Here is a 12,611-nt window from a genome sequence, read left to right as displayed (position 1 = left end):
TAAGGTGAATTGGACATGGTAAACACTGAATTAAAAGGAAGTGCTTGGTTTCAAACATGAGTCCCCTGATTTCTTCATTCAATGCTAATTTCAGTTGGGAAGAGTTAGAATTGGGGAAGAAGAATGAGGAGATGAGTGAGGCAACTAGAAAGGAGCATCATATGTTAAGTGCATTCAAAATGGAATGGACATGACCAGTGACCCTGAGTGGGGGAGAGGAGAGGGATACCTGACTGTGGTTGATTCAGAATTCAGGCATCATAATTTGGGATCATTTCCATAGTTTTCAAAGACAGAATCACTGTTCATTAACTAGGCCCAGGATACAATCCCTGTTCTAATGTGTGCTAACTGTATGACCAGTTAACCTCTCTGTACCTCAGTTTGCCCTTGTGAAATGAGAATAATTATTTGTCTTATGATCTTATAGTATAATTCATGAAAAAATAACTTTGAAAAGCTGTGGGACTATATATGCACATATAGTTTTATGTTATTGTGTGTATGTATAGACATATATATGTATCGTAATTCTGGTAAAATTGATATTATTCCAGAAACGGCTCTGAACTTTTGTGGAACATACCACTACTGATTTTTTTTTTAAGTTCTGTTCCATTATCCTTAACAAAATGCTTATAACTTTACACATAATTGAAGATAAACTTTAGGATGTAGAATAAGTTATTATTGTAATATTCCACCAGTCTACAGGTATCAAGTCCAGCAATTAGTATTTTATCAATAGTCACCTTGGGTACTTCTGTAACTTCAACGAGTAGAAGTTACTGGGTAATCTATTTTATCTCAAATGAAGGAAGACATTTCTTTTTTTTTTCTTAAGTCTTCAAAAGGGGAATCTTCTGCCTTGTGAGGTTATGTATTGACTGCTTGGAAGCAGTACAAGCCAGGGCTGGACAGGTATGTACGTGGCTGAGATGATGTTAGGGTCACTCAAGCTTTAATGGTCAGAATGGACTGACTGGATTTATGTTTTCCTTCAACCTTTGGCTTTCAGTTAAAACAACACCATATATGTATGTCTTTTTTCAGCATCCATACCATGCCCTACTATAGCTCTGATATTTTTTTAAGGGGAGCACAAGTACAGCTGGCCATTAGAATGAAAGCATTTGATCAGATAAGGCACCTGCTAAGAATTATTCCCACTTCTTTTAGCCTTGACTTCAGGATCTTGGGGCAATCTAATTGGGACAGGTTGCCGTAATTGCTCACTTGTTCCTACTCAGTGGCTTATCTATGCACACATTTTCTAAAAGACTTAGGTCTCCATGGGGTGTATCTACAGCTAATGAATTAACAGTGTTTATGGCCACCGGATAGATGAGTTCTTGAGCATATCCTAAAGGCAGTTCATAGCTGCTACTGGAGATTTTGGTAATTGGAATCAAGCGCCTGTAAGTTTGGGTCTCAGACCAGCCACTTCCTAACTGTATGACAGCAGATGCATCATTTAACTCTAAAAACCTCAGCTCTATTATTTGCAGAATAGGGACAAGAACAGATCCTTCCACAGGGAGCTGCTTTGCAGAGTAAAAGAGATAATACATGTTACCAATCTAGCACAGGTAAATGCTCAATAATTGTAGTTAATGTTATTGCACATTGTTGTTATTTTCTGAGTCTACCTGACTAGATTCTCAAGTTCCATGGTTTATTTTTTGCAGACATTGATGAATGTGCCTTAAGAACTCACACCTGTTGGAATGATTCTGCCTGCATTAACTTGGCGGGGGGCTTTGACTGCCTCTGTCCCTCTGGACCCTCGTGCTCTGGTGACTGCCCCCATGAGGGAGGGCTGAAGCACAATGGACAGGTGTGGACCCTGAAAGAAGACAGGTGTTCTGTCTGTTCCTGCAAGGTGAGGCTGATGAGCTGTAGCAGAATTGTCATTGTTCTCTACCTTCCCCTTCACCTCTGCCTCCTCACAGCTCTCCCACTGGCTGTTGACCTGTGGCTCTCCTGTGGCTCCTGAAAAGGCTTCTCCTGTTCTAATCCACAATACAACTAATGAGGATGCTGAAGGGCAGGCAAATCTCCTGTGAATTGATTGGTCTCTTGGTGAAAAGTGAGGTGTGGAATTGACAAGAGACTGCACAAAGGGGTAGCAGGGGGCAGGGAAGTCAATGTTGATCCACTACTGAGAGCCTGCAGGTCCTTTAAGGTTGTTGGGTGAGAGGTTTAATGAGCACTCCACTTACACTTACAGAAACTTGCTGATTAAAACAACTCTTTGTCTGCAATGATCTTCTGTGTGAACCTGCTCATTTTTGTGGTAACATCAGTCAAAATTCAAGGCTCACAGACTTGCCCCTCGTGGTCAGAGACAGGTGGACTTCCATTCCAACCACATTACAGTGATAGTGCGTGGCCCCTTAGTAATTGATGTCTTCTTTATAATTCTCAGTGCTGGGCTATTTCTTACAGTAAGTTGTTTGGAAGGGAGTTTTAACGCTTATGAAAATAAAATTCTGTCATCATGTGGTTTTTACTTTATGCTTTGCAAAATGGGCCTATTAAAGTGTTTGATTTTCTTGTGCTTTACTTCTTCTTTGTGAATCGCACATATTTATTTTCCTTTGTTATTGTTCTACTGTAGTTCTTGCTTGTATTTCTGTGCCTATTCGGATGAGACTAATTAATCTTGGGCTTTATGGGCATGGTAACCAAGAGAAATTACTTGCTTAGTTGCCTCTTTAAAAGTTAGGTCTACTGATAAATTCTTACTCTACTCCCTAGACACAGAGCTGGAATGAGTCTTAAGAATCAATCCTTCTACATTTAAGTCTGCCACACCTCAACAGACCTGAGGTGGCCTATGTAGTAGAGCTATATTACCAGGTCTGTACCCTCTAACACTTGTTTCCCTCCTTAAACTTACACTTCATTTCCACACACACAAATTTTTTCGTAGCATTTATTGAGCATATGCTATATTTCAATCATCCTATAGTTATAAAAATAGCATCCTGTTTTATTCTTTTATCACAACTTTGAAAGATGAAGAAACAGTCTCTAGGGAGTCAAGTAATTGTCGTAAATATGGAATATTTATATAAGAACCTGTGTTCCATTGGCATACCCCAACATTGATAGTTTCTTCCATATTGTCAGATGTCTGTAACACTCTATGATGATACTCACTACTATCTTTTAAACTAAATAGGCAATCTGTCAATCCAATCTATTTGAACTCAAATTGTCAATTCAGCATTATCTTAGCAACTGTTGGGACATTCTTTCAAAAATGTTTTAGTTATTTAGTATAATATTTAGTAATGCAGTGCTGACTCAAAGGACAAAGGATTTCAAGAGGAAGAAAAGCACTTTATGGATTAATATAGTTGTGAAGGGTAAATGGAAGAAGTTAGCAATAGGGCCCCTGTTCAGCCAGCAAAATGGAGATGAATTTATTTTTTGAGAAAGAATTGTGTTTCCAAAGTTTTTGAGGATGGTTACAACCTGAACTGAAGTCCTTTTAAGATTTTCTAGGTCATCAGATCCTGAAATAGGCAAGGGACTTTAGTTGTATATTGACTACTGTGAGAGAGACCAAACTTCTCTTTTAAGTTTTTGTTTCATCTCAGTCCATGATAAAGCAAGGAACCTACCAATCATTAAAAATTTCCCAGGGCTTCATTAATTAACTGTGTTAATAATCCAAGCAGCCTGATTTATTTCATTTCGACTCCTAAAGTATCTCCAAAGTCTTATGAGAATTAGTCTGAAATTGCCACAGGAGATGAGCAATCCTTGTAATCTTATTTTGTTAATAAGATGTACCTCTATTACCACCACCATCTCCCTCTTTTCTGAATAAAGTATTAGGAAGATTTCCTTCCATAAATCTTTCTGTTGCTGTTGTTTCATTTTCTAATTGAATTCATTACCCATTTATAGAGAGCATCATTTTAGGAGCTGATAAAGCACCTCAAATCACTTCTAGAAGTCATCCTTATAAAATGAACTATTTGTGACCCTGCTTTTCGTTTTTAACATTTGCAGTCCAAACTGTCCCATTCCAATTTTACAAGAAATATCTCCAGTACTTAAGTATCCAAATGGACAATTATCGTGGTATCATCTTGGAAGATGTGAAATAAAATCAAGGTTATGGTATAAAGTGTTCTCTTTTCAGTTCTATCCTTGATGCTTTAAATTCAAATTAAAACAAATCATACAGCACAGAATCACATAAGCTAACAAAGGTCAAGGGTCACTATTGAAAGGAGCAGAGTCAGAGTTCTTGTAAAAGGTCATCCCAACCACCTTCTCAGAGTAAATACACCAGGTTAGTTAGTACTGTTTGATACCAATTGGAAGAAAGGCCTTCAAGCATGTCCACAGGTGAATGGAGTTCAATGATAAAGCTAGGTCAGTAAAAATGGATTTGAGCTTTTATTTATTTAGATTCTTTGTGTTTCCTTAGTAGTAACAAGATTTTGTGTCCCTTTAGGTCACTTAGTTCATTGGGCACCAGGAGACTGGTTAAACTACTTGGAACCCATGTTCTTTCAGCATTATCTAGATCACAGAAAACCAGGTGAAAAAGTTGTCTCTGGGTTTGGTACATACACCTCCGTTATAGCCCACCTTCTTTTTATAGGTACCCATATGTAGCCTTTCCATTCATAAATTTGTCCAGGGCCTTTGGAAGTCATATTTATATCTATTTCAGTTTCATGGAAAGGTAGCAAGGTCCTAGGTTTATTAGTGCCTATGAAATGCAGCATTTTATTATAACTATTTGTGTTCTTATTGGGGATCGTGGAGATGGAGAAGGAAGTGGATATATAATTAAACACCTGTCACTCTGTTAAAGTCTGAGTCATTGCTATGGGAATATAGAAAATGAAAGGTATATTGTGAGAGAATGAAAAAGGAAATAGAGGAAGGCTTCACAGAGAAGATAACCCTGAATAGGATCCTAAAGAGAAATTTAGCTCAGGAGAGAAGTGAATTCCAAACAGAAAAAACCATAACAGTGAACATGCAGAAGCATAAGAATATATGTTATGCTAGATGTAAGAAGAAAATTATGGGATACAGGGCAAAGTATGGGAAGGGAATAGTTGATCATGAGCCTAGAGATAAAGGCTGGAGATGGAGTAGGGCATGAATATTTCATCCTGTAGGCAGCAGAGGATTATGATTGGGATGCCTTGTTATTGGTCTGATTGACAGCATGATAGATGGCCTGAGGAGTTTGGAGCTAACTAGAAAGAACCACAGTTAGACTGAGATAAAGGTTCAAGAAAATGAAGGTTAAAATCTGAAAGAGGAACTGACGAGTGAGATCACATGAGAGAAAACACAGAAGTGAAATAATGTGTTTTGATAACTGATTATGTCAGAGACTGAGCTTCTGTTATTATGGCTTCTCTATTTTGGGGGCAAAAAAAATCTTCATAGAGGATTGAGACTTAGCTTTTTTCCTAGGTGAATAGAATCTATGTACCACTAAGAGAAAGTAAGTCGGGCATTTTTACATTTGATGTTAGCTTCTATTACATCTACTCCTCCATGTACACGTTATATCCACACCTACTACCGTGGTAGGCCACTCTGTTTATTATTTCTTTCACTATTTTTAGTTAACCATAGTCAATCACAGCTCGAAATTATCAAATTGAAAATTCTAGAAATAAAAAGTTCATAAACTTTAAATTGCCTGTTGTTCCAAGTAGAGAGCTGAATGCTTGCACTATCCTGCTTCGTGTAGCCTGGGATGTGAATTATGCCATCATCCAGGGTATCTATGGTGTATATGCTACCTGCCCATTAATCTCTTGGTAGCCATCATGGTTATCAGATAGACTTTGGTGGTATTATAGTGCTTGTGTTCCAAAACATCTTGTGTTGTAGCCTAAGACTATATTACAATACCATTTTTGTTTACTTCATATAATCATCTCATCTTGTGGCATAGTATCACCTCACATCACCACAAAAAGTATAAGTACATCACAATAAGATATTGGGAGCAAGAGAGACTGTATTCTTATAACTTTTATTACAGTATATTTTTATGTTGTTTTGTTATTATAATCTCTTACAGTGACTAATTTAGAAATTAAACTTTACTATAGGTATGTATGTATAGTAAGAACAACATATATGAGATTTTGAACTATCCATGGTTTCAGACATCCACTGGAAGTCTTCGAATGTATCTTCCATGGATTATGGGGAACCACTGTGGTATCATTAATAACTAGAAAATCTGGTGAAAGAAAGGGGAAATAAAACTATGAAGGCTAGATTTCATTTCTTTGCTTTTATTTAGATTTTTTTAAAGTGAATAACATTCATTCTCTAACTAAATCCTAAATACTAGAGCAGAACCAAATCTTGAGTTTTTCTGGGAACTATAAAAATGAGTATTGAAAGGGATACCATAAATAGCAAATCATCTGTCTTAATAAAATCACAAATTTCTGTGATAGCACAGAAAACGAGGGCGAAATGAAGAAAATCTTGGACATGAGGCTCTCTGTTATGATGACCCTTTCCCCTGACTTTATTTGAACTTTTTCTCAGACACTGAGGAAGATAACCATACTAGCAATACCTAAAGGACTCAAGCATCTCTTTCTAACAAGGAGAGAAGACACTGGTCTGCAAGGAGCTATCAAAAAAAATGACCCTTCCATCTTAATTGTACTCACTCATGATTTTATGAAGATGAGAGATGAGTCAGTCTGTGTCTGGGCCCAGGGTAAATAAATTAGTTATTAGATTCCTGCAACCTACTCATAAAGATATTTCACTTTGCTCTTTGACCTCGATCAGGAACATTATCAATACCTTGTTGTTTATAGTGCTTTTGATGGCAACACTTGGATGTTCAGCCCTTAAGATCATGTTTCTTATTTTTTCAAAGGTGAACATATTGGCAGGTTTTATTGAGCTCCCAAATCTCTAGAGGTTTAGTCAGAATACAAGATCTCCATTTCTGTTTCACCAACTTTATTCTCCTATTGTAATGTTCCAAATATCCCGCCTTTTAATTGTAAGAGGCTGAGAGTCATGACATGATAAATTCTCAGTTGATCAGGTTTGGTTGTTCCCCTCCTCTATGGTTCTGAGACTTTTCTTACTCCACAGTCACCTAAAGGGCTGTGAAACCCCAATCACTGGCGTCTCCCCCAAGAATTTGTGGTTCAGTAGTTTTAGGGTGGAGCAAGATAATTTGCACTTCTAACTAGTTCCTAGGGGATACTAATGTTCCTGGTTGGGGGACTGTACTTAGAGAATTATTACCTCAAGAATCCTTCTGGTCTCATTTTAGCTGAAATCATTTTTTGCTACCCTCCATCATCCTCTAGATACAAGAATGTGTAGTGGTAGAAAACCATTGTTATAAAAGCCAGATTCTATTTTGTTATTAATTTCTACATGGAAAAATCATTTCCCCTTCACTGGGCCTAGTTTCCTGCTTCATTAAAATGATCATCAAGGATGTTTTGATCCCAGGAACTAATAAGAAATACTAAGACACCAAATCGTGAACTGTGCTGTGACCTAATGGCAAAATTAACACTTGGTTAAAAAAAAAAAAAGATTGGAAAGCACAGCCTGACTCATGTGAGAAGGGATAAAAATAGGTTTGGAGTACTACTCCTAATTTTACCTAATTTATAGTTTATACCAAAGATCAACAGACTTTTTTCTTTTGAAGGACAGGAGTAAATATTTTAAGCTTTGCAGATCATAAAATCTCTGTCCCAAATACTCAGTTCTGCATTGTAATGCTAAAGTAGCCAAAGACAATACGTCAATGAATGAGGGAAGCTGTGTTCCCATAAGACTATTTTCAGAAGCAGGCAACAGGCTGAATTTGGACTTGGACATCAGTTTGCCAACATTCAGTTTATATTTTTATTCAGTTTACCTAAATAATTTCACCTAAGTCCACCTCCTTGATTTAAAGTTTTCAGAACTCAATGGCAGAAAAAAAATTGCCATATCATGTAACCTGGAGTATTGCTACAACTGTGTTGAATATACAATTTAAAATGTATGATTTATAATACAAAATCTATAATTTCCATGACATAATAAAAATAAATCATTTTTAAAATTTCTACCAAATGATATGCCCCTGTTTTCAAAAATTCAGAAAATGTACATAAATATTATGATACTTACAGTTTACAGTTGAGCTTTCACTATAAAACTGAATGAAAAGACTTAGCTTCTGAGGCAGAAGAGAGGGGAAATAATATCTTTGGAATTTGAATTGGGATTGATCTGTCCAACGCAGCCGGGAAAGAAGTCCAACTCTGGGAAGTGACCCAGTGGTCTGTGGCAAGAGGGCCGACTCACCATGGTAGGCTCCATTCCCTTCCCATATTTGGTTTCCTGTGTGGTTGTGCACTGTGAACCGTGCTGTCCTAATCATGTTCTCATTGAATTCATGGAGGCACCTGTGACATTTTCATTATTAAAAATGTTTTTTCTTGACAGCTACCCTGTAATTCAAAGCCAAAGTGAACACAGCCATTGTTCTGAAACACCACAGAAGCTAAGAAGGACCCATTTGGTATTTTCACATAATTGATAAGATAGGAAATTGCTTTATTTTGCACTTACTCTGGAGGCTATCCATTCATTTTTATTCTCTTTTATTTAATCAGCACATGGCAAGAAACCTGGCATTCTGATTGGGTTCCTTTGCCAAAAGTATAGTAAACTCTTCTAAGAGAATTTATCCTCTTATTTGATGCTGGGCTTGGACTTGGGCATATTGGTTCCTGGGGCTTAGTCCTTCTCTCCTTGGGAAGAGTCTTATAGTGCCATAGACAATGGAGCTGACAAAATGGTTTCTTGTTGTTGCTCATTACATTTCTTAGCTTTGGTTGGATAAAATGAATTCCCAGGAAATCATTTGGGGTCATGACTTCATAAGGTATAGGAGTGAATTAAAGTAATGTTTAGCTGTAAGCCAAAAGACTATTGTTAGAAGTTTCTTGGAATCTGGATACCTCTTTGTCCAAGCTACCTGAATTCTCTGACCTCTGAGTCTCCTTTCTCTCTCAATATATATACATTCTTGCAAACACACAAGTATCTCTATGTGTATTATCTCTCATTTCCTGATATTTTCAGAATACTGTGACTTCTTTTCATTCTCTATAGTATAGCCAATAATACAATTTGAGCGAAAGCATTTTTTCCAACTATTAAGTCATTACATATGTAGCTAGTATCTCCTTTTCATTCTCTATAAAGAATGTAAAGCTTTCTAAAGCTTTCCACTTTAGCTGACACTACATTTATCTTAGGAAGCCCTGTCTGATTCAGCATTGTTAGTTATGAAGTAGATGAAGACCCTGAGGGCAGGTCCATCAAGTCTGCAGATGTCACTAAGCTGTGAAGGAAGGCATTCATGCTGTATGACAGAAACAACATTTAAAAAACATTGTGGCAGGAAGAAGAGATGAGATGGATCTAACAAAGTGCAATGCAGTAGGGATAAACACCAAGTAATATATTTGCTGACCCTAAACAACCAAACTTACATGATGGGATAGGGCTTACTGAGGGGTTAATCTTAATTAAGTTTAATACAAGTCAACACTATGACATAACCAATAAATCAGGCTGAAAAGAAAGAACAGCACTTAACAAAGTGACATGCATCCCAATTCACTCCATGTTATTGAAGGCTTATGTTTAGTTCCCTCTCAGCTCCCTTATTTGAGAAATGAAGACAAGAATTTCTGTTCCACATATTATCACATAAATGTGATAATACACATAAAGGACATAGCTTATGTGTGGCAGAAGATATGTGTTCAGTTTTATGGTAGGTGATTGATGATGGTGATGATAGAAAATACTCAAAAGTGTAGAAGAAGACGGCAATTGTGAGAGCAAAAGAATTGAACATGGCGTGGACTGGTCAAGGAGTTGGAGATGTTTAAGCCAGAGATGAGACAGCTCTGTGGATATATAAGAACTATTTTGTAAGAACTGAAGAGTTGGAATATGATAGAAGGTATTGGGGGTTCTATGATTATCAAGGGTATTAATCAAGATCCATGGGAAGAGAGAGAGAGTCCAACTATCAACATTAAGATACAGAGATGCACACTTGGCCTCCCACAGTGATGACTTCTGCAGGACAGGAAAACTTCAATCATAGTCTTGATTTTAAATATGGTTGTTATGGAGAAGGCTTTAAGGTAACTATCAGCCCAGATATTCTTTAGTTTTATAAATATTTGACAAAGTAAGATATAACCATAAGGCCACAGGTCTTACTTTACAGACATGAAATGAGACATGGTATAGAATGTTCAGTCTTAATGTTTAAGTGTTGTTGATCTTTAATGCTTATAACTCTGCTGCTTCAAAATGGAAAGTGTTTTGTGATTATGATTTTTTTTCCTAATAGTCTACTTAAAGGCTGTCTTACAGTAGAAAATTTGTTTTAAAACAACAGAACCTTGTGACACTTTTTTGAGGTGCCACTCTCTGTGACCTTGGATTAGGAATTTAGCCTTCTGGGCCTCAGTTAATTCTTCTTTACAAAAGGCACAATAAGATTTCCTAGTAGAGTTGGAACTGGGATAAAATTAGATAAAATTTGAATATGTTAGGTGAGAAAAGCAGTAGCATGATTTTCCACTCAAATGAGTTCTTGACCAGGTAAGTGTTATGAACTGCTTTGTTTAGCTGTAATTCTTATTCAGAAATATGATTTTTAAGAAAACATTAAGGAAAAAAATAATTTTCAAAGAACATATTGACTTCTTTTTAAACTTAGCAGTGTCCCTATTTGCCTTGGGTGACTCCTCAGAAAAGGGGGGGAAAAAACAGGGTATTTGCAAGGGCACGTAAACATCCATCTGTTTTGAACAAAAGGGAGGTGGCTGGGGATGGCAATGACTTGAGGAAATCTTTTCTGTCAGCTCTGTAAAGCATTTAGAAGGTTAGGTTTCTATAATGTTGCTTTCCCATCATTTCCCTAATGATGAAACCTCCTTAACCTCATTTCTAAACAGGACGGGAAGATATTCTGCCGACGGACAGCTTGTGATTGCCAGAATCCAAGCGTTGACCTTTTCTGTTGCCCAGAGTGCGACACCAGAGTCACAAGTCAATGTTTAGATCAAAATGGACATAAGCTGTATCGAAGTGGAGACAATTGGACCCACAGCTGCCAGCAGTGTCGGTGTCTGGTATGTCAGCTTGCTGTAGATGGTGACATCCTGTACTTTGGAAGAGTTTATAAACTCAGGGGTTATAAATTTGGCTGGTTCCCAACTCCTTCCCTTACCTTGGAGGGAATTTTGGGGTATGCCTAACCAAGGGGCATATGCTGTGCCTAAAGGCATTCAGACTGTATGTAAAACACTATGCAGAACAAAAACAACATATTTATAGAACAGATTTGACCCAAGCAATGTTAGTTTTACATAATGTTAGTTTACAGGTGTTATTTCTTAGGAAGTCCGTATCCAGAAAAATCCCTGCACAATAGATAATTTTCAAAGCATTTTCTGATACTTATGGTCTTTATAGAGCCCAATTTTTATTTCTTCTTCCATAAGCATTGGATGTTTTGACATGAGATGTAACTCAATATAGTAGAAATACCAGAGATACTGAATGATATCGACCTAGAATACAATTCAGATTCTCTCATGTGCTAGCTCAGTATGATTACCTTGGGCAGGTCCTATCTATTCACTCATCATTCTTTTCCTGAAATGTGCATAGTTGTATCAATAGCTATTGCTTAGGACTCTTAGGTATGTGAAGGACAAATAACATACTTGACACATAGACAGCACTTAACATGGTTGCTACATTGTTAGTTATTTCCTACCTTCAAAAATCAGTTTCAGAGGCCGAACATCCATGTAGACAAATGGAGGTTGCCTTAGATATTAATATAAGGACATTAATAGTATAATGAAGTTTCAGAAGTCCAGAGAAAAGGCTTGATATCTGGACCTGATTCATTCTGTTTCAAAGTATACCACAAACCATGATTTCCAAGGATAGGAAGGCTTTTAGGACATATTTTTTTTTTTGCCATGAATGTGGTGTTTTATCTGTGGGTAGGTTTACAACTATGGATAATTCTGCATGAGTCAACTTGAAATGGACACTCTTAGCTGGAGTTTTAACATCTGTTGAAGTATCAATGCTATATGTGTACTATACGAGTACTCTACAGAAACACACATTCAGAAAAAAACCATACTTTAAGTTTCCATCAAATTTTCTGAAGTCTCCAGGCAAAATGTGCAGATAATCTTAATAACATAATCCTTGTATTAGGACTATATTAGTCCTTTAATTTTGAGGATTATAACTGAGAAATTCAAATTGCAGTGGCTGGGGTTGTGGCTCATCAGTACAGTGCTCACCTAGCACATGCAAAGTGCTGGGTTCGATACTCAGAACCACATAAAAATAAATACATAAAATAAAGGTATTGTGTCCAACTACAACTAAGAAAAAAATTTTAAAAAAAGAAATTAAAATTGCAGCAAATATTTTTTTTCCAAATCCTCATCTAAGGATGAACATATCCAATATGACTATAAGATTGGCTTCCATACCAGTCTGGG

At 36.9% G+C, this 12,611-nt stretch overlaps 1 protein-coding gene across 2 annotated transcripts in view; it reads left to right on the top strand.

The window, feature by feature from the left end:
- The window catches only part of Nell1 (neural EGFL like 1), an 840,108-nt gene that overhangs the window by 824,153 nt on the left and 3,344 nt on the right, over positions 1–12,611 (top strand). For both annotated transcript variants that reach the window (XM_058576884.1, XM_046438336.2), the window contains 2 exons: positions 1,689–1,882; positions 11,034–11,210. In XM_058576884.1, the coding sequence (XP_058432867.1) occupies positions 1,689–1,882; positions 11,034–11,210 (371 nt within the window). The remainder of the gene's footprint in view (positions 1–1,688; positions 1,883–11,033; positions 11,211–12,611) is intronic.

Source organism: Marmota monax, unplaced genomic scaffold (assembly GCF_021218885.2).
Source record: "Marmota monax isolate L192 unplaced genomic scaffold, Marmota_monax_Labrador192_F-V1.1 WCK01_AAM20220418_F8-fsc00061, whole genome shotgun sequence".
Classification (NCBI taxonomy): Eukaryota; Metazoa; Chordata; class Mammalia; order Rodentia; family Sciuridae; genus Marmota; species Marmota monax.
This window is presented reverse-complemented; position numbering and strand designations above follow the sequence as displayed.